Raw genomic sequence first — 23,823 nt, forward strand, 5'->3', positions numbered from 1 at the left:
AAAGGGCATGCACCCGAAACGGAAGCAATATTCCCTCCGCTCCGACCAGCACATGATCATCAGAAAGGGGCACAGATAATGGGAAAAATACAACCCCCCTATGCTAGTAGGCACAGTGGAGCGGGGGGTGTGCAATTCAAATTTTTTTATTTTAATTCTGCACTGACTTTCTTTTGAAATAGCCCCTGCCCCCTATTAAATCCAATCTGGGGACAAAACCAGGGACAGACTTGGTCCGGGGACAGTGTCCTCAATCCAGGGACTGTCCCCTGAAACTGGGGATGTCTGGTCACTCTACCTTACACATACACTATTTGTGTAGACAGGTACCTTTAAATGGAGTTTTGATCATCATTTTTGCCTGCAAGCTGTACAGTCATGGGACCTCTGCTGAGAATACAGGTGTCGCCGTCTGAATTTCTGCTGTAACACTTGTTTGTTGATGTTTCCTGTGCCGGCCTTGAATCTATAAGTCATGCCTGTAGGACAAGAGTTGCAAGGATGCCAGGAAAGCTTACAAGTACTCTGGCTCCCATCCTCTGTTTATGATCCGACGGATCAAACTTTCGGAATGTTTTCATTGGAAGCCACAAAGCCTGTGATATTTTTGCCTCTAGGGACAAACATTAAAATCCTAAAATAAGTGGTACGACTGAGGATCGGCACTCGGCTGAAAAGTGCTGCGCTGTGGCGTGTTTATGATTCATGCAGCCGAGCCAGAGAAGCTATTGTGTGTTTTTTTAGTTTTTTTTTTGTTTTGTTTTGTTTTTATTTAATACTTGGTGCTGGTAAGATTTAGGAAGTGTCTTCTGGGACTTGGTGTGCTAACAAAAGTGCTACACCTCCGTCTTGGTGTTATTTCCATGTATGGACATTTCATTGTGTTTCTCGAAATCTAGGATATAGTCAAGGCTTTGGATTTTAGCTTTTTACATTTTGGCTGAAGTGATGGAATTTAATTTGGACAGATTTAAACATTTTCTGTCTATCAGGTTCATTCGTTTTGGCTTTCCTTGATAACATGTCATTTTTACAACTCTGGGCTTTTTTTTTTTAAACCGATCGTAAAACATGCTTAGGAGATTATACTGGGTTAGATCATTCAGATTTAGCAGTAAATACTGTAAGACCGTTGATTGTTCATAGGTTGCCAATGGTCTCTAAACCCTGCAAATTAATTATAAATGAATCATGCCCTGTTATTCCCAGGGCCATCTTAATGTAAGGGCACTCCTGGGCACTGCCCAGGGGCCCCAGGTACATAGCAGGCCCCATAATAATCTTGCATTACATTATACTTGCCAACTGTCCCAGATTTGCTGGGAACAGTCATGCTTTTTACTATCCTGATATGGTCGCGTCCTGAGAAGCGTCCCAGAACCTATACTGTGCCCTTCTGATCTCAGTATTGTGCCCTCCTGTATGGTGCCCTTTGTATTGACTAGTCTTGAATTATGGAATATTTTTCTTTTGTAAAATCGATTTTTATTGAAAGTACTAATGAATATTTGTTTAATTCTATCGGCTATTTATACTTTATTTCTTGAAAGTAGGTGTGTAAATTGGGGCAAGCTGATAAGGGCCCCAGTGCATAATTTTGTTCAGGGGCCCATGATGCTGTTAAGGTGTCCCTGGTTATACCAATATATTATAAGTTTGCTTTATGGGCATTTTTGCTCTCCTAAAATAACTTTGTCACTCCACATAGGATGAAAAAATGCCCACTCTCTGTGTCGGTCTTTTCTCTCCCATAAATCCTCCTTTTTTTTATTCCTTTGTCCTATCAATACTTTACAATATGGACAAAGGTTTGTTAAAGATGAACTTCACCTTGATTGTAGCTCCACCCCCCTCCACTGGCACCACCATTTTCAACAGTCAGGCAGATGCACTAAAGGGCCCTTGCTCAGCCTTCAGGACCTTGCAGTGCCATATGTTTGCTGTGCTCGGGCATGCACAGGTAGAGGGGTCCCTCATTCACTGCACTGTCCTTCCGCACTTATGCATGGAAACAGTGGCGGCTGGTGCTCAACATTTTTAGGGGGGCGCAAACAAATGAAAAAAAAAAAAGTCAATTGCAGCCTCACTATGCCCATCAAAGGCAGCCACTGTGCCCATCAAATGCAACCACTGTGCCATGCCATCAATTGTCGCCACTGTGCCATCAATTGTCGCCACTGTGCCATCAATTGTCGCCACTGTGCCATCAATTGTCACCACTGTGCCCATCAATTGTCACCACTGTGCCATGCCAAACGCAGCCACTGTGCCATCAAACGCAGCCAATGTGCCATCAATTGTCCCCCACTGTGCCCACATCAATTGTCCCCCACTGTGCCCACATCAATTGACCCCCACTGTACCCACATCAATTGTCCCCCACTGTGCCCACATCAATTGTCCCCCACTGTGCCCACATCAATTGTCCCCCACTGTGCCCACATCAATTGTCCCCACATCAATTGTCCCCACTGTGCCCTGTAAAATGCTGCCAGTCAGATTGACCCCCCCCCATCCGGCACTTACCTTTCTGGGGTTCGCCATTCTCCTTCCACGGTCCCTCGATGTCTTCTGCTGCCCTCGATGACGCTTCAGCCAATCAGGTTACTGATAACCAGAATCAGTGAACCTGATTGGCTGAGACGGCCGTCAGTCTTATCCAAGGGACGTAGCCCACTACATTCCGAGGATAAGACATCCGAGGGGCTGAAGGGCTGTGCCGTTGGCTCTGATAGGCACTTCCGCACAGCAAACCAACTGTCCTTATTCAGATAATCGGCGCCCAATGTCCGGTTATCTGAATAGGCTGGCCACAATAACATACACTCATGCAATGCATGAGTGTATGTTATTTGTACGGCGCTGCAAAACAAATTTTTAAAAGCCTTAAAGGGACCGTTTATATATATATATATATATATATATATATATATATATAGATATAGATATAGATATAGATATAGATATAGATATATATAGATATATATATATATATATATATATATATATATATATATATATATATATATATATAATATATTTTTTTATGACTACAGGAGGGGGGGGGGCGGCGCCCCCTATGGTCGGGCCGCCACTGCATGGAAACCAAAACCGTATTGGCAAAGATGTGGCAAAAGTCACTGCCAGGTCCTGAAGCCCGGCATAGACCATCAGCACAGATGTGTGGAACATCATTCTCACCTAGCAGAGCCATATGGCGTATCTGCGCATGTGCCAAGTTGTGCTCATGCATGCACAGGTAGAGAGGTCCCTCATTCACTGCACTGTCCTTGCATGCTTATGCATGAAACCGGCATGTGCAAAGATGTGCCAGAGGTCTCTGCCAGGTCCTGAGCCTCCAATCACCCGCTGTGCGTTATGACATCACTCCCGAAGGCCCCAGCCCGACCCATCCTCCTGACGACGTCATCTGTGACGTAACGCATCAGACAGGTTTTTCCAGAGTGACGTTATCATACACGGCGAGTGATTGGAGAGTCAGGACAGATCCGTGACGGCCCACAGGAAGGTTTTACACAGGAAATACATGCCTCGATAAGCTCCTCTGACCCATATATTGTAAGTGCATATTTATTAAATTTTTCATAAAGCTTTTTTTACAGTTTTACACTATGAGATTGCTTCCAATTTTTTCTGAGTAACATTGCGGTGGCCAGTTCAGAGTTGTGGTGCTTCACTGGTCCTGAAGCCCAGCATAGACCATCAGCACAGATGTGTGCAACGTCATTGTCACCTAGGCGAGAAAGAAGGAAGTGCTGCTAGGTACACCCACATTGTCTGTCTTTCAGTGTGAATGCCCTTTTTAATACCCAACATCACATCTACTGCATTACCAAGAATATGTCGACACCTACCCATTACAATTGATTGCGATTGGTCTTTAAAATGAATCGTACTGTTAAGGTAGTATTAAACATTCCGCATTTTGTAGCTTCAGCATAATAAAACAGACATTTTAATAGTGAGGCCCCTTTCACAGCAAGGCGTTTTTCAGGCGTTTTAGCGCTAAAAAAAGCGCCTAAATATCGCCTGAACAAATCCTTCCATGCAGCCTTCAGTGTGAAAGCCCAAAGGCTTTCACACTGAAGAGGTGCGCTAGCAGGACCGCTCCAAAAGTCCTGCTAGCCGCATCTTTGGAGCGGTGTGTTTACCGCTTCTTTACCACTGATGCCTATTGAAATCAATGGGACAGCGCGGCTGTACCGCCCGCAATAGGCTGTTTCAGCAGCCCATTGCGGGCGTTTTTAACCCTTTCTCAGCCGCTAGTGGGGGTTAAAACTGCACCGCTAGTGGCCGAATATTGCGTCAAAAGCAACGGTATAGCGACGCTAAAAATAGCGCCGCTATACTGCCAGCCCACCTCCTGCGCCCAGTGTAAAAGGGGCCTAAATGATGTTTAAATTCTTACCTTAGCATTTAAAGTTTACAACTTTCAGTGCAGCTGGCTCTTGCTCTCTGTGCTGCTTCCCTGATCTTCCATTCTATACAGGAAAGGGTTAACAGTGAACAGTGCAGTCTCCAGTCAGTCTATTAGTATGGCAAAGGGAGGAGAGAAGAGCAGGATAATTAATGGAATAAAATTATACCAGCGCAAAAAATGTGTTAAAATATAAACAGCTGCTGAACACTCAAGGCAATTTTACCCAAAAAATCCCAGTCAATAATAGTACAAAGAATAGTGGTGCGCTAAATATCACAATTTAATACATCTCCTTATCCAATTAATCAATACATGAAAGATATAGATATTGGAAAGGAAAAAATCATAAAAAGTTCATATAGAAATCAGGATTCCAAAAAGTGACAATGTGCACCAATGATGAAGTGTGACCCCCACCTTTGCCGCTCACCTAGTTGCTCTCCCCCCACCTTGGGTCTTCATTTACCATGTTGGCATGGTGTCCACCGTAGCATTTGCAGCGGCAAGGCAGTGTAGGACTGGCCAGAAGCGGGATTAGGCAGTTGGACGGCTTAAACATGTATTGCAATATGTGTGAATTAAATATCCCTGTTTTTCATTGCCTAGGTCGCTGGAAAGGGTGTAACAGTGCGCAGAGGGTCCATCCAGAATTTGTATTTTTTAGTGTGACAACTGCGAATGTTAATAGTAAAAATATGCATGGGCAGGTGAATTCTAAGTAGTTAGTAGGGGGCAGTTTTTTTTTTTTTGGCCAGGTGACGGATTTCTTTTAGGAATTGGCTTTCTACTTTTTCAATGAATAAAGCCTAGCCATTCTTAGCATGCTGCTTTATATATTACACAAGAGTTATTGCTAACAATACCATTAAACGTTGCCAGGCATGATTTCAAAAGTCATAGATGTTGAGCAATTTGCTGAACATTATGTTCTTACAATCTAATGAATTGCTTTTTGGATCTCCAAATTGAGTTTTTTTTTTTCCCATAATGTCTTCAAACTGTGATAAGTCATAAAAAAGCCCCCATACCTCTGGAGCCCTTTACATTACACAGCCCCCATACCGCAAGTTTACAGGCAAGGGCATACGTTATGCCGCCGTAATTATTCGTGAATCTGGCCCATAGTGTGTGTGTGTGTATATAGCACTTGAATAATTTAAAGAAACCTATGCACTTTAATGTTTAATATATAGTGATGTATAGAGTGGTAGGATGGTATGGGTGCTGCAGATTTTGTTATATGGTTTGTTGTTTCTCAGTATATCTGCAATCGCGGAAGCAACAATAATAACATACAATCTACAAAAATGCCATCCCTGATCCCTCTTGCAGCTAGAGTAGAATACTTTAAAGGACAGGAAATAAGTCACTGAATGAACACATTGATTAGATCTCATTCTTTAAATAGCACTAGCATAAATCAAGCTGAACTGTTTTATTTAAAGGGGGAATTTTTTTTATTTTTTATTTGAAGCTGCAGTTGGGTAATTTTGAAGGGTTGTAGTTGTATCCTTTCCTTCAGAAAGCTCTGGGATCGGCTTGCCTGGAATGGATAGAGGAGATGTTGCCTGTAGCAACCAGTTAAAACCCATAAACACTATACAACTTTTTTTTTGATTTCCTTTAGATTTACCAAAACTGTGCAAATTAAAATGCTTAAAGGGATTGTAAAGGTAAAAAATGTTTTCCCTAAATAGCTTCCTTTACCTTAGTGCAGTCCTCCTTCACTTACCTCATCCTTCCATTTTGCTTTTAAATGTCCTTATTTCTTCTGAGAAATCCTCACTTCCTGTTCTTCTGTCTGTAACTCCACACAGTAATGCAAGGCTTTCTCCCTGGTGTGGAGAAAGCCTCTTGAGGGGGCGAGCAGGAGTGTCAGGACGCCCACTAACACACAGCTCCTTTCTCTATCTGCAAAGTAGAGAGCGTCCTGACCCTCCTGCTCGCCCCCTCCCCCTCAAGAGGCTTTCTCCACACTAGGGAGAAAGCCTTGCGTTACTGTGTGGAGTTACAGACAGAAAAACAGGAAGTGAGGATTTCTCAGAAGAAATAAGGACATTTAAAAGCAAAATGGAAGAATGCGGTAAGTGAAGGAGGACTGCACTAAGGTAAAGGAGGCTATTTAGGGAAACATTTTTTTACCTTTACAACCCCTTTAAAGGGTAAGTTGACCTTTACAGAAAAATCTGTAAGGTGAACTTACACAGGGCTTAGAAATCCCCGGAGCTTAATCTCCTAAATGTACCCCATCCATCTGGAGGTACATCTAGGAGCATTCTAATTGGTCGGCGCCGTCACATGGGCGCCGCTGACCAATTGGAGCCCATCCTTTCAGCAGGGAAGAAGAGACAAAGCTGAGAGGATTTCGAAGTGCAGGAGCCGCGAGTCGGCTGTACTGGGTCTCAGAACGGGCGATTGCCGCCATGCCGGTCAGCGGGACTGGGGGGTGCGAAGTGGGGGTTCTGTGTAAGTTCACATTACAGATTTTTCTGTAAAGGTGAACTTACCCTTTAAGGTTTGACCTTATATTATATGGTTTTGGTAAATCTGAAGGAAGACATCTACAGAAAATGGTATAGTGTGTATCCAGCTTTAGGCTCTAGTGCAAAGTTTCTGAACCAGGTTTCCCAGAGGTTGCCTGGACAAGGGGCAATTTCTGCCTTTCAGATGGGTAACCACTGACACCAATGATCCTTTTAGCTATCTGTAAGACCACCAATGTAAGGAGCATTCTTCTTACTAACCAACAATTAAACTCGTTCATGCCTAAGGGTAGAACAAATGTAAATGCCCAAGCACAATTTTGCAACTTTTACATGTGTTGGTAAAATCGTACATATCATCACGACCGGGGGCCAACACGGGAGGCTTATTGGGGTGGGCTGAAAATTTGTAAACTGTGAGTCCATACATAGAGCCAATACACTAACTGGGAAAGGAGATGCAAGATAAAGAGGGGAGAGGCGGGAAGTGGTAATGAAAATACCAAGGGAGGGAGAGAGGGGAAGAAAGGGAAGGGTGGTTGGGAAAACAAGGGAAAAGGGAGAGGGGGACTTCCCAAATCAGATATGGGTAGTGAATAAAGGAATAGGAAAGGTGATAGGGGAGTAAGGAGAATCAAGGAGGAATTAAAAGGGGGGGTGGAGAAGAAAGGGGGAGAAGAAGGAAAGGTGGGGGGGGGGGGGAACAAGACAACAGGGGGAGGGAAGGGAAAGAAAGGGGTGAGAACCAGGGGATGGAAAGTGAAAGAAAAAGCTGTGAAACCAAAATCAGGGAGAGATTATGTGCATGTTGAGCACCCATCTATTCAGAATTGAAAAAATAGGGGTCCTGCAATATTCCTAATAATTTAACTTGTATACTACATGCATGGGTTAGATTGCAGCGAGGGGGAGTCACCTGTAAAGATTTGCAAGCCCAATTAACAATAAAAACCTGGTTTTCGATTCTACTGCCTCACTCGCACCTCCCATGCATGCAATAGACATATAAATATCTCCACCACTTGAAACTCCACCTTACACATGCAAATCAGCATATCTTTATTGGACACGTATAAAAACATAATAAACAAATTGAGTTAAAAACACACTGGAATGCCCAACACTTATATAAAATGGTAGTAAAGCTTGCATGTTATGAGTTTCTTCAATGTTCCAAGGGGTTATAATATATATATATATATATATATATATATATATATATATATATATATATATATATATATATATATATATAATCAATGGAAGTCAACTAATTATTTCAGCACATGCATTAATTGCTTCCCGTATATGTCCTGTAGGTGCCTCGCATATGATAACGGGCACTTTGGTCTAGAGGAGGACACTTGAAATGCCCTTCAAGGTGAACCTATACAGAATAGTCACCTGTATGTTGGGAATGTATGAAAGGTGACTGTATCCCACCTCCCTTGTACTTCAACATATACCAGTCCACAAAGTGGGGAAACCAAATTCAGATTAAAATGCTGAGTCCATCCAATATCCTCAAAGTTGCCTGCAGTATACTGTCCAATGAAATTGTGGCACAATCTCACAGTTGCAACATCATGTATAGAGAATACATATATATCTCGGCATTGGCATCCAGAAATTAGGCTGGGCATATGGCAAAGACACCGTCTGACCAGTTTTGCCAGCTCAGACCGGGGACATCAGAGGCAATTGCCACCCATCTAGCTGGTTTGAAGCCACTTAATATCACTCAAATTTTTGGGGGAAATGGAAATTTTAATTGTGGCCTGTTCGCTCTGCAGTTATTCACCATTTTTTTCCTATATTTTGTTATGGGTAATCTTGTTTTCGATGGTGGGGGGAGTCTTAAGATCAGAAGCATGAACCTTTCTGGTCCTTTTACCAATAACCCCCTCAAAAAAGTTATTTCTGCTGCGTTACAAAATTATAATTTCTGTATTCATTGTGTTGAGGTTTTAGTTTTGCACTTAAAGCGGTGGTTCACCCTCCATAACAACTTTTTAGCATAAAATTCGGCATAGTAGCGCGAGCTACAGTATGCCTGTCTTTATTTTTTTATCCCCGTACTCACTGTGCACTCGTAGATACAAGATTACGACTCCCCGCGGGGAATGGGCGTTCCTATGGAGAGGGAAGGTGATTGACGGCCGGCTCTGGCACGTCACGCTCCCCGAAGACAGCCGGAACAGGTCTCGGCTCTTCACGGCGCTATACGGCGCCTGCGCACAGACTGTGCGCAGGCGCCGTGAAGCGCCAAGTCCTATTTCGGCTATTTCCGGAGAAGCGTGACGTGCCAGAGCCGGCCGTCAATCACCTTCTCTCTCCATAGAAACGCCCATTCCCCGCGGGGAGTCGTAATCTTGTCTCTACGATTGCACAGTGAGTACGGGGATAAAAAAATAAAGACAGGCATACTGTAGCTCGCGCTACTATGCCGAATTTTATGCTAGAGGGAACATTTTTTTTTTTTTTTTTATCAATAGGGTGAACCCCCGCTTTAAACGAGGACATTTTTGGAGAATAATAACCAGTAAACATGCAGAAGACAAAGCTGGGATGGCATCTGATGGAACTGTCCCAGAAACGTTTCAGGGTAAATAAATAACTGTCCACATTAACGGCATAAACATGAAAACACATGTGTTTATCTTTCTGTGGTCAGGGCAGATCTGACTCAACTAGAGAAGAGAACCCAAAGTTCCTCCATGTTTTGGCTATAAGATGGGAGGCGCTGGGCTCTCGGGGTCTCGGGTTTCTGTGCCTTCTCTTGATTATTCTGTAGACTGTCCTTGGAACACTTTTTATACTTTTTTTTTTAACCCTCAATTCATTCCACAGCTGTGGCCTTTTTGTGTTCTCATTGTCACAAGTGAAGGCTTCTGCATGAACATTGGTCATGATGACCTTTCCATATGTTCCCTAAATACAGCAAAACATCTTTGCACCTGGGGGCCACATGTTGATGACATTCCCACTCAACTCCCAATTAGTGGTTAGTAAATGATGCTTTATGTTATAGCCAATCAGCAGGCGTAGCACGACTCGCGCATGCGCCGTAGGGAACCGGGCAGTGAAGCCGGATTACTGTCACAGTCTGCTGCCTATCGTAGAATGCTGCGTAAGTCACGTGGCGGCGAACTGCGCATGCGCAATGCGTTCAAAAAGCAAGTGCGATGCGTTCCAGTAGATTTACGACAGTACACACCAGCGAACCCGGCATTCAGGGCGACGTGGATTTAGAGGAAAGTGGCCAGTCGGCCTCCTGGCTCTTTTTTTTAACATCCTCCAATCCACAGGGATGTTAAGGAAAGAGCCTGGATGCCGACCGAAGTTTCACTGGTGTGTACTGTCGTGAATCCATTGGAACGCATCGCACTTGCGTTTGGAACGCATCGCGCATGCGCAGTTGGCCGCCACGTGACTTCCCCAGCATTCTACGATAGGCAGCAGAGTGTGACAATACACCGGAGCGCTTAATTTCCTGGTTCCCTCACCGAGGATGGCGGGGGGGCAGCAGAGTGACAAGCGATCGCTCGTCCTCTGCTGCGGACGGAGCTGGACTCCAGGACAGGTAAGTGTCCTAATATTAAAAGTCAGCAGCTGCAGTATTTGTAGCTGCTGGCTTTTAATATTTTTTTTCAGCGGAGCTCCGCTTTAACTCCTTGTTTTTGTCTTGGAGGAGAGTGGATATATACTTTCCTAATCTAACAATCCTTCAAGCCCAAGACCGGTCCATGCCACTTCCGCCCTCCGCAAGCTAGTTGTCTTGTGCGGTGGACTTTTCCTGACATCAGCACGCCCAAAGACTGGCTCTGCATATGAGGACGGAATGAAAAAGTCCACCGCTGGACGTGGGGGAGCGCTGTTTTTCGGAGGAGTTAAGAATCCGGTAAGTATTGCCTTTTGGTGCACCCCTGGACAAAACAAGCAATTTTACCCATGCAGAGTAAAGATAATTAATATCGATAAACTATTGTTTAAAATTGTCATACAAATATATATTTGAAATCAAATCTTTTTTGGCAATACCAAGGCATTGCCATTTTTGTTCCAGTCACAGCCTGTGTCACGCCCCTCTAGCATGTGTCTTAGAATAATAGGGAGGTGAAGCTTCCATCAATTGAAATGTAATGTTTGGATCCCATTGTGTTTCGCTGGTTAGTGGGCATGGAGGAGGAGGGGGGGGTGGGCTGTCATTTACCACTGTGTATACACTCACATGTGTGACTCTATAGTCACATGGGCTGCTCAGATGTGATAGGGAGGAAATGCTCAGATTAGAAATACACTGAGCATGGGCAGAGCTGCCAACACTGCTCTAAAAATATCCCCAGCTGCAGCAGGGACATGGACAGGAGGGGGACAGCAGGATCAACAAGGTTTTTGCAGAATGCAGGAAACTATACCCATAGTGAGTATGAACAGCAAGAAATACAAAGTGGGTTTAACCACTTCCGGACCGCCGCATGTACATTTACGTCGGCGGAATGGCATGGACAGGCACATTGGCGTACCTGTACGTCCCTGCCTAGACGTGGGTCGGGGGTCCGATCGGAAACCCCCCCGTACATGCGGCGGTTCCCGCGGCTTCAGGGGCGATCCGGGACGAGGGCGCGGCTATTCGTTTCTAGCCGCCCCCTCGCGATCGCTCCCCGGAGCAGAAGAGCGGGGAGAGCCGTATGTGAACACGGCTTCCCCGTGCTTCACTGTGGCGGCTGCATCGATCATGTGATCCCTTTTATAGGGAGACTCGATCGATGACGTCACTCCTACAGCCACACCCCCCTACAGTTGAAAACATACACTAGGTGAACCCTAACTCCTACAGCGCCCCCTGTGGTTAACTCCAAAACTGCAACTGTCATTTTCACAATAAAGAATGCAATTTAAATACATTTTTTGCTGTGAAAATGACAATGGTCCCAAAAATGTGTCAAAATTGTCCGAAGTGTCCGCCATAATGTCGCAGTCACGAAAAAAATCGCTGATCGCCGCCATTAGTAGTAAAAAAATAAATAAATAATAAAACTATCCCCTATTTTGTAAACGCTATAAATTTTGCGCAAACCAATCGATAAATGCTTATTGTGATTTTTTTTTACCAAAAATAGGTAGAAGAATACGTATCGGCCTAAACTGAGGAAAAAAAAATGTATATGTTTTTGGGGGATATTTATTATAGCAAAAAGTTAAAAATATTGCATTTTTTTTTTCAAAAATGTCGCTCTATTTTTGTTTATACCGTGTTTCCCCGAAAATAAGACCTAGCGTTATTTTCCAGGAGGTCTGCAATATAAGCCCTACCCTGAAAATAAGCCCTAGTTAAAATGTTTGTAACATCCTATAATCCACTCTATTACAGTAGTATATAATGTACAATGTGTGTGTTTCTGTAATATAATTGCGGGGAAGAGAGCTCCGGCAGGCCGCAGAGCTGCACTAAAACGAAGGTATTGGGCACAATTATATTACAGAAACGCACACATTATACATTATATACTACTGTAATAGAGTGGATTAAAGCATTTTAACTCCGTTTACACTGGGGATTCCTGTCAGGCAGGGAGAGAGAGGGGGGGGGAAAGACAGCACATTACATGGTAAGACCTACCCCGAAAATAAGCCCTACTGTGTTATTTGTTGCCAAAATTAATATAAGACCCGGGCTTATTTTCGGAGAAACACGGTAGCGCAAAAAATAAAAACCGCAAAGGTGATTAAATACCACCACAAGAAAGCTCTATTTGTGGGGAAAAAAGGACGCCAATTGTGTTTGGGAGCCACGTCGCACGACCGCGCAATTGTCTGTTAAAACGACGCAGTGCCGAATTGTAAAAAACCCTTGGGTCATTTAGCAGCATATTGGTCCGGTCCTTAAGTGGTTAAGTACATTTTAAGTTGGCCATACATGCACAGATGTCTGTCAGCCAGCCTGTGGACTGAATGAGAGGAATCAAATAGATTCTTCCATCCATGCTAAAATGTGTGGATGAAGGAATTTCTCCTGCTGGCTATTGTGTTCAGCAGCCACAGCATCCACGACTGTCTTAATACCGCAACTGTGATTGCATCTGATTGGGTAGAGTAGTTGCTGTTTGGCTTACAATTTTTCACCTGGCTCGTTTGATTTTTCAAATGAAGTTTTTTGGGTGATGCCCAGAGGGCCCCCCACTGCTCAAATTATGGCCGATTGAGCAGTAATTGGATGAAATTTGAGAAGTGCGTGGGCAGCTTTAGCCTGAAATAACAAACTTCTAGCGTGTGACATTATAATTGAACCAACAAAACACAATGTGCCTTCACAGGATTACAAAAAATAAAGCAAGTTTTGTACTTGGCAAGAATGACCCTTCAATACGTGACTTCAGAATAAAGTGCATCTCCCCTGAGAACCAAGTCTTTTCTCAGACATCAGTAAGAACACATGCCGATTCAAACAAATGCTCACACAACGCGGCTATTCTCTGCCCAGATGACAAACTGCCTGCGACTCTTTAATGTTTATTATATACAGTATTACTATGGACAGAGTCCAACTCTCGCATCACTCATTGATCCCAAGGGGCGGTCTCGCAAAATTATGACTGCTTAAAAACGCATCAACTTCATGACATTTGATACAACTGGTAACAGTTCTTAAGCTGTTTTTGCCGGTTTGTACAGAATGCGTTTTTTTTTTTAATTTCAGATGAAGATGGGCGCTGGCCAATATCTGCTTTATATGTTGGTAGATACTGCAGGGTTACAACATTCAGTTCTTCAAAGACGACCCCTGCCCCCAACACATGAAGGAAGTACTTGTGGGACCAACGTATTTTTAAAGTAAAGCAATTGTGTAATCAGCTCACATTTCCTATGGCTAATATTGTGGACATGATCCCCATGATTAAGCCCTGTGGGCAGGGTGAAATGCGCCAGTGGTGTGGTCTGGATGGAGCCCAGGCTGATGGGATTTCGTTTTTGGTGCGGCTTTTTGTGACTTTCCTTTTCTTAAGTATGTGGACCACTGCAGGCAGAATGGGGCTGGGGGAAATTAATTTGTGTTGGGAGAGGGAATTTGGGGTTTAGAAGAGGGTAAGTATTGTTCTAGAAAGGGATATTTGGGGGGGGGGTGCAAAGAGTGGTGATCTATAGGGATTTGTGTTAGGAGGGGAAGTTAATTTGTGCTAGAAGGGAGGGTTTTGAGATAGTTTTTGATTGGGGAAGGGATTTACAATGGGGGGGGGGGGCAGACATGTGTACTAGAAGGGTGAATTTTTTTTTTTTGGGATGGGGGGCAAAGAGTTGTGCTGAGAAGTGGGATATCAGCAGGGGGTCGAATTTGTACTAGGAGGAGGGGGAATGTATGCTTAGGGGGCAAGGATGCAGATTAGTGCTCAGTGGTTTTGTGGGGGGAATTTTGCGAATACATCTTGGGGGGGGGGGGGTGTTTAGTTTGGCATGTTCGACCTGGGCTCTAGATGACCTTTTCCCGGCACTGACCCCCTCCAAATCATTGAGTTTAGGCGTTTTCATTGAAGAGTACTGTCAATACTACAGCATACAATTGGGAACTTCTGGACTTGGGATAACAGTTTAGAGAAGGCTTATTTGTTTGTGCCGCTGTGTACAAAGCCAGCTCCATAAAGGCATGGTATGATGAGTTTGGTGTAGAAGAACCTGCCTGGCCTTGAGGACTGGTTTTCTCTGGTGTTAAGATGGCCACAGACTGGTAGTTTTTTGTTCAGATTTCTAACAGATTTCTCCATCCACACAAGCGAGGTGGAGGCTGGGTTCACACTTGTCCTACAAACGGTCCTACATTGGGAGCCTCATGTAGCATGACGTGTGAAAATCAATGTTTCCCTATGAGAGCTGTCTTAACTGGTCCTACACAAGTCGGTCCGACTTTGAAAATGCTCCCTGTACTACTTTTGGTCCTACATTGATCCTACTTCAGCCCATTGAATATCGTTGAAGTCGGACCAAAGTAGTATCCTGTTCATGAAAGTAGGATAAATGTAGGACCAATGTAGCAGAGCAAAGTAGGATGAAAGTAGTGTAGTAGTGTGAACCCAGCCGGATGGAGGAATGTCCCCAGCTGGACTCTCCACTGTCAGGATTTGTTAATCAGTGGGTGCAGCTGCTGAACGACAAAAGTTTTCCAACTTTTGTTGGGCATGAATGGCCATACACTGCTAAACTGGTCTTTTTTTACGCAGTGAGATGGGCGGTACTTCCCAAAGAGCGTGTGATGAAGGATCATTTTAGCAAAGCATTATGGCTTTGGCATGTGTATACCCTTGTCTACTGCCTTTGTAGCTTAAGGGGGAAGGGTTGGGAAGCGGTAAAAATGCAGTTCATCCATGTGTTTTTACTACACATTGCATTTTCAGCCATTTGATTACAACTTGGGGGACTTTGTCCCATCACACAGCTAATCAGGGTTGAGCCCACAGGTGTGCCCCCATAGCAAGCAGCTTGCAATGGGGGCACAAAAAGAAGAGCAAGAGTTAAGAGTGCCGGCAGAGACCTGAGAAGAGGAGAATCGGACCGCTCTGTGCGGAATCACTGCACAGAGCAGGTAAGTATAACATGTTATTTAAAAAAATTGACCTTTACAAACTCTTTAGACCCCTTTCAGACTGGGGTGGTTTTCAGGCGCTTTAGCGCTAGAAATAGCCTCTGCTAAGCGCCTTAAAACCACCACCTATTCATTCAAATGTGACTTTTCACACTGGAGTGGTGCACTTGTGGACATTCCAAAAAGTCCTGCAAACGGCATCTTTGGGGCGGTTTGGGAGGGCTGTATTTAGCGCTCCCAAAGCGCCCTGACAATTGGAATGAATGGGCAGCGCTTCCAAAGCGCCACAACACGGGAGTTTTTAACCCCTTATTTGGAGTTAAAAGCTTCCCGCTTCTGGACGAAAAGCACCTTTCACACATGCGGACCGTATGTCCGCTTTTTCATCCATCCTTTTGCGGATGAAAAAGGGACATACATTGGTCCCTTTGTGATTGCGTATGTCAGCAGATAAACATCCACTGACACCCGTAATCACCCGCCTTCGCAAAGATCCGATTTTGCAGACGGAAGAAAACCCGTCTGCGGATCGGATGAACACGGACACACGGTCCGTGTTCATCCGATCCCCCATAGGGGAAAGCGGGGAAAAGACAAGGGCGGTCCCTGTACAGTGTGCGGGGACTGCCCTGTCATCTGACGGCTCAGCGGGGATCTACAGAGCGATCCCCGCTGAGCTTACGGAGCATACGGAGGCGGATCATTACTGATCCGCCCCGTGTGAAAGGGTCCTAAAACAGCGCAAAGGAATGCCCACAAGTCTTGCGAGCACTGCTTTATGTGTGTGGTCAGCCATATTCTGCTACACAAATGTCATTTGGATATGTGGACTCCACAATGTGGCCAGAGCTGCTCTGAAGCTTAGTGCTGGTGTTGCTGTTTCATTTTAAATATACTTTTTTTTTTTTTTTTTTTTATTAAGGGTTATAAATAAATGTATCCTATTTTACCAACTACACAATAGGATGATATGATGTGCATTCAGGGATATGGCGTAGGTGGAAGACTGTGGGAATCGGTCTTTGTTTGGCAAGATGGTCACCTGCGGGAAATAGAAGTATGCGTCTAGGAATGTTATAAAGATTCCTCCTGTAAGATTCTGCCAGAGCGTTTTAGCCATTTTTACTGTGATTTGTTACAAAACCAACTTTATTCCAACATCAAAATAATGTTTACTTTTTTCGAATCCATGTATACTGTTCTGGAATTTTTATAGATAGGCAACTCCTATCCTCATATTTAGTGGTTCCAAATGAATAACTACTGAAGTAGAGAACAGACACAAAAGATACACTCCGCGTCTTTCCAAATAATTGTTCTGTTTTATTTGACACAATTGAAGCTTTTATACACATGATTAGGTAGGTATCACATAATATTACAATTGTACTTTTATGGGTTGTTATACCAGCCATACATTGATCAGCATTCTGCTAGTTCAGTAGGGACCGGCCGAGTTTAGATTTATCTATGGGCAGGCTAATTGTACCCAAGTCGATCAGCCAGTCAGATTTTGTTTTTTCATGTGATTACTGCTGGTGGCTATAGACGCTAGTATTAACCATTGTGTTCTGCCGGCTGGGCAGGCCCCTTGCACCCCCACGCTGGCAGAACACTGTGTTGATTGGGGAATCAAGTGATTTTTAATCCTCTATGTGCTGCTTAACTCACTGTTTTCCTGCTGGAGAGGAAGCTGTAAATGAGAACCTGGTAAATGGAAAATGTAGTGCTAAAAAGTTGAGTAAGCAATATTCAAATAATCAAATGTTGCAATACACATGAAGGTAGGTACAAAGTGTGAAAACATAACATATATAACTCGTATATAGAATGTTATGGGAAATGTCCAAATGAACAAACTAATCCATGTAGTGAACACAAAGTCCAGTATAAAATAGTTGTTGCTCAGAAGTGAAGCACAGTGATATAGTGAACACGTGGAAACATCAACGTGTTGTATCTTCAATTTAAAATAATTGGGTATGTACTCTTACCAGAGATGGTGGACTCAAACATCGATGACGAGTCTATCGAGCAGAGAGAGCCAAGATGGGCAGTCTTCCACAGCGATCATGGGAACCCAGGGGTTTCCAGGAGCAGATTCCAGGGGTCTTGTAGGTGACCGTAAGGTTGAGAAACCAAGTTAAAACAGCCGGATGGAAGGGCCAAAAAAACTCTCAAGGAAGATGTAAAGAGAAAAAAGAAGGTGCTCCACATTGTTTGGATCAAAAAGGATAGGTTTTATTGCATAAAAACCGATTGGCATCGGTAGTAATAAAAATTTGCGATCACAGAAGTAAAAAGGAGCAATATGGAGAGCAATAAGCCAAGGCCAAATGAGAACCTGCAGTAGTCATTCGATCAGAGGTCATCAGGTGGAGAGCAGCTCTGATATGAGCAATGAAAGCTCTGCTTCTACCAAGTTGTGTTTATTAAGAGCCAGTCTTAGTATTGTAATGCGTTAGCATTAGGGATGAGCTCCGTGTTCGAGTCAAACTCATGTTCGATCTGAACATCGTATGTTCGATCGTTCGTCGAATTACGAACGTTTTGGGCCGTTTGCGCCAAATTCGAGTTACGTTTCACAGCCCATAATTCACTGCGGCATCGCAGTGCATTGCTGGCTGATGATTGGCCAAGCGTGCACTATGACCCGCATGCTTGGCCAATCACAGCTTGCAAAAAACGGAGAGCCATAATTGGCCAAAGCCATGGTGGCTTTGGCCAATTATTGCTCAGGGGGTTTAGTACACGCCCCACATTATAAAAGGCCGCCTGCAGGTCGGCATTGTGTAGTGTGTTGCGGTGGTTAAGAGAGACAGAGAGAGTGTCATTTTTTTGCAGGTAGTTAGAGCAGGCAGGCAGGCTAGTCAGTTAAAGTTACAGTGTGTAGAGGATATATATGCATCCCAGGTGTTGTATATATATTTATACACTGTATAGTTTAGCTAGATCAGCTCTTCCTAATTTACTGGCAGGCAGGTGATTGTGCTAGCTGCAGTATTCTCACGTGGTGTACTGCCTGTGTCCTCTGCAGTTTGCACCTAAAGCTACGTGGTGTATTGCCTGTGTCCTCTGCAGTGTGCACCTAAAGCTACATGGTGTGTACTGCCTGTGTCCTCTGCAGTGTGCACCTAAAGCTACGTGGTGTGTGTACTGTCTGTGTCTGTGCTATTTTTCTCAATGATTTTCATCCATATTGCAGGGACCAGACATTACATTAAAGCCGCAAGCAGTTTTAAATTACTTTTTTCTTATAGTAATCTCATTTTGTGCAGTGACAGTTCTAAACACGTGCCACTTCACAGGCATACTATAGACACCCAGCAGGTACGATATTTAAAGGAATTTTTCATTTTTTTTTTTTTTTTTTTATTTAAGCATCATTAAAGCATCATTAAAATCACTGCTCCAGAAAAAAACTACCGTTTTTAAAACTTTTTTTCCATTGATACATGTTCCCTGGGGGAAGACCCGGGTTCTCAAAGACGTTTTACGACAATAACTTGCATATTAGGCTTTAAAATTAGAACCGAACAGGGGGGGTGTTTTCGGGTCATCCCTAGTTAACATGTTATGACCTGCATTGTACACCAAAAAATGTGTATGTTGTATTCTGGTAGGAAGCACTCTCCAGCACAGCACCTCACCTTTTACAAATATTTGTCTCGTCTTGCTCTTTTATATTATTTCTTCTTGCTGAAAGTCTCAATACACGGGAACATTATACTTTTTTTTTTTTTTTTTTTTTTTAGATAAGCTCCACCTTTTAATTGGTAAAAAGCCAGGTGGGATTTTTACATCAACACAGTTAGGTTGAAGTGGTTTGAAGGAAATAAAATAGATTTATTTATGACCTGATTTAGCCAATACTTGGCAATGTGTGCATTTGGTATGAAAATATATAGAATATGCTAGGTCCACTTTAATCTTCCCACAACGTTCTTCTAAACTCTAACCCTAATAGTTAGGTCATCCCGCTGATATCTTACCCAAACTAATCCCCAACACTACGTTAATCCTTTCTGCACTTTGCTGCCCCCAAATATTATAGTCCGATCTGGCAAGTACACATCCATCTTCCAGTAAAGTACACTTTCACTTTTATGACCACTTAGCTCCGCAGTCCTGTCCACCCCGCAGTCCCAGAAGTTATTTGGAGGAAATCCAGAGAGAGTACAGCACTAAGGTCTTCTCTTTGATGAGTTGGCTTTCCCTAACCTCCCTGGGTGTCTGTTCTTTATATTCTCTCTCTCCTTTCACCCGCCGGCCTATAAATTATTGTAGTCTGTATAGATTAGCACATTTAGGAGGAAATCTGTATACCCATCTGCTATAATATATTCTTGTGTGCTGGACTTTGCCATATGATTTTGTGAGTTTTTTGGGAAGAGTGTATTAATCCTATGTACAAGCATGTCAGATATTTTTTCGCCTTTTTGAGATGTTTTCCCTAGTATCTTTTTAAAGGGTAAATGTGTATATATACTATTAGATTGTAAGCTTTAAGGAGCAGGGCCCTCTGAACTATTGTATTGAATTGTATTGTTGCTGTACTGTTTCCCTTTATATTGTAAAGCTCTGTGTAAAATATAATCGATCTTTGGATAATGTAATCACTTAAATAGCAATTTATTTCCACGTCATGTTTGTTGGGTTTGGGTCTGCCCATTTTTATTTTTAATCAAATAATTTTTATTGAGTTTTTAAATGTTTTTTTTTTAATACACATATACAAACAAAACACACCACAAATACCTACCTATACAGAACAAAAAATACAAAAATGAAAATAAAATTATTTTAAATAGATACATTTAACAATAATTTTTGTTCTGGAATATAGCAGTCATTGCTGAGAAATGTTTAACCACTTAAGGACCGCCTCATGTACATATACGTCAGCAGAATGGCACAGACAGGCACATCAACGTATATATACGTCCTCTGCTTGATGTGGGTCGGGGGTCCGATCGGGACCCCCCCCCCCCGGTACATGCGGCGGTCCCCGTGGCTTCAGGAGCGATCCGGGACGACGGCGCGGCTATTCGTTTATAGCCGCTCCGTCGCGATCGCTCCCCGGAGCTGAAGAACGGGGAGAGCCGTGTGTAAACACGGCTTCCTCGTGCTTCACTGTGTCGGCGCATCGATCGTGTCATTCCCTTTATAGGGAAGACACGATCGATGACGTCATTCCTACAGCCACACCCCCCTACACTAGTAAACACATACACAGTGATCCCTAAATGTTACAGCGCCCCCTGTGTTTAACTCCCAAACTGCAACTGTCATTTTCACAATAAAGAATGCAATTTAAATGCATTTTTTGCTGTGAAAATGACAATTGTCCCAAAAATGTGTCAAAATTGTCCGAAGTGTCCGCCATAATGTCGCAGTCACGAAAAAAATCGCTGATCGCCGCCATTAGTAGTAAAAAAAAAAAAAAAACTATCCCCTATTTTGTAAACACTATAAATGTTGCGCAAACCAACCGATAAACGATTATTGCGATTTTTTTTTACCAAAAATAGGTAGAAGAATACGTATCGGCCTAAACTGAGGGGAAAAAAATGTTATATATGTTTTTGGGGGATATTTATTAAAGTAAAAAATATTGCATTTTTTTCAAAATTGTCACTCTATTTTTGTTTATAGCGCAAAAAATAAAAACCGCAGAGGTGATCAAATACCACCAAAAGTAAGCTCTATTTGTGGGGAAAAAAAGACGCCAATTTTGTTTGGGAGCCACGTCGCACGACCGCGCAATTGTCTGTTAAAGCGACGCAGTCCCGAACTGTAAAAACCCCTTGGGTCTTTAGGCAGCATTTTGGTCCGGGGCTTAAGTGGTTAACATTAAAGAAAAATTGGTAATTCAATTACGCTCCACACCATAGACCCAACATTGTGCAGAAACACTTTGGACCATACCAAAAAAGAACATCCACACAAGTGGATACTATATATAGGGTGGAGAAGACCAGATCTTATCAAATGTATTCCCAACCCCTTGGCTTATAAATAAATCAATCCCTATCCAGCACGCCATTTGCCGCCGTGCACCACTGAACACAAGTTGGCGAGTTAGAAGATAGTCAATGATGAGAAATCCACTTACGGGCAAGAAATAACAAACGAGTACATTTTATGAGAAAATAATGGCCAAGCCTCTGGAAATATTCCCAACAGGGTAAGTTTAGGGTCAGAAGTCGATTGGATTGAAGAATGTTAAGATGAAATAAAAAATATCTTTCCAATGCTGAAATAGTTTAGGACAATGCCATAACATATCAATTAACGTGTCCGTATGCAAGTTACGTGGGCAATTAGATGAAGGTTGACAACCCCAAGAATTACATTTTTGTATTATACAGGACTTTGTAGTTGTGTAGACCATACAACTACCTTCAAGTGATTTGAACTTTTTGAGATGAATTGAAATGCCGATTGTGAGCCAGGTCCTCATCCAAAATGGCATAGAAGCTTTCCTGTGAACACCACCAGTGCACATTCAAATAACCCTGCCACCTCTGTTTGCAGTTCTTGCCATGCAAAATCTTTGGGTGGGTGTGTGTATGTGTATATGTATACACACACACACACACATATGTGTGTGTATGTATGTATATATATATATATTTATTTATATATATATGTATATATATTATAATATAATATAAAAAAAATCCGATATACACAGACAATATGGCACCACTGCAATTCAACAATGATGTGCTTTTAACCTTGTCGTAACAGACTTGGGAAGGTCCTTTTTCCGTTCCACTATGACTGTAACTCTGAGTTTGGTGTGGAGGAACTTGAGTGGCCTTCACAGTACCCTGACCTCCACCCTTTTTGTGATGAACTGAAATGCCAATTGTGAGCCAGGTCTTCTCTTTCAACATCACTACCTGACCTCACAAATGCAGTTTTGGCTGAATGGGCACAACAGATTCCCACAGACACACTCCCAAAGTTTGTTGAAAGCCTTCTCAGAGTGGAGGGTGTCCTTGCCCCGATAGATGGGTCAGCACACTTTTCATTGGCCACTGAGGTGGGAGGAAAGTCCAGACCACCATACTGAGTCTAGTTGAGCTCCAGAGATCAAACTGTACCAGGGAAGAGGTTACTTTTTGAATGTACTTAGTAGCATAGTCTTGGGCATTGGTATTTTCATATTTCTTATTCTTAGAAACTATACATTTTTAGTTTGTTGAACTGTAAGTGATGATTTTTGTGTTTTTTCTTTTTCCAGGAAATTACTCTGGTTGCTCCTGAATCTCCTACAGAGCAAGCAAGGCGGATTTTTCAAACATATGATCCAGAAGGTATGTGTGTGTTTTTTATTTAGATTGTTTTTTGAGGTGCGATTTAAAAAAATACATATAGTCATTACATTCTGGTGGCCTCAAGTATCATTATTGCTGTCAATTAGGATGTGTAATCGGTGTACCAAAAACCAATACATCTGATATGGATGCTTGATGACCTAAGTAAATATAAAACGTCTGCATTTAATTCTATGGGGCAGATTCCAGCAGCGGATCTGCCTGCTCAGCGGGGGAATCTTTCCCCTGATTCCCGCTGAGCAGGTGGATGACAGGTCCGTGTGCGCTCCGTCTGTCATCTGATCCGGCAGACGGAAGGGGAATTGATCCCCGTCCGTCCGTCTTTTTTTTATTTTTTTAGCAGATCAGATGTCGGCAGGTGTCAGCCATAGAGGGCAATAGAGGTTCCGATTGGGTCAGCTTAAAAAACGGGGGAAACCTAATCGGGATGTCCCTGTGAAATGGGCCTAATACTTGTATATTCTGGAAAACCTTATCATTTTATGTTGTTCCTTCCATGCTTCACACCTTGACTAGGTCAGGTCATACACCACCCTGTATTGCTTGGGATACATTAAAGAAAAGTCAGGTCAGGGACCTGGATATGCTGTTTGGCATGGGTGATGTTATCTTAAAAGAAGCTGAATAGATATGTAAATCATTTGGCCTGTAATACATTTTATTTTAAATGTGTTATACTTTAAAACACATGACACCACTATATACTGTACATCTGCAGAGCCCTATCTCCAGTTTTGACATCTAGAATTTCATAGCAATCTTGTGACAGTCTCCTGCCACACTGTATAGTTGAAGGGTGACTCCAATGTTCACAACCTCCAGTTCTGCAGCATCCTCTGCCCCGTCTGCTTATTAGATACTAAAAGTGTATTTCCCATTGGTGAAATGTACTTAATGCTTGGCCCCCCGGTACAGTGTCCCCACAACTCGTGCTCCAGGTGCCTAAAACCTACTCGGATGAGATTACTGTGCAATGCA

General features: G+C 43.0%; 1 protein-coding gene across 1 annotated transcript in view; it reads left to right on the forward strand.

The window, feature by feature from the left end:
- MINDY3 (MINDY lysine 48 deubiquitinase 3) overlaps positions 1–23,823 on the forward strand; it is a 263,254-nt gene that overhangs the window by 192,258 nt on the left and 47,173 nt on the right. Inside the window, exon 12 of the mRNA XM_040352409.1 lies at positions 22,752–22,824. Coding sequence (XP_040208343.1) covers positions 22,752–22,824 — 73 coding nt within the window. The remainder of the gene's footprint in view (positions 1–22,751; positions 22,825–23,823) is intronic.

This window comes from Rana temporaria, chromosome 5, assembly GCF_905171775.1.
Source record: "Rana temporaria chromosome 5, aRanTem1.1, whole genome shotgun sequence".
In the NCBI taxonomy this organism is placed as follows: domain Eukaryota; kingdom Metazoa; phylum Chordata; class Amphibia; order Anura; family Ranidae; genus Rana; species Rana temporaria.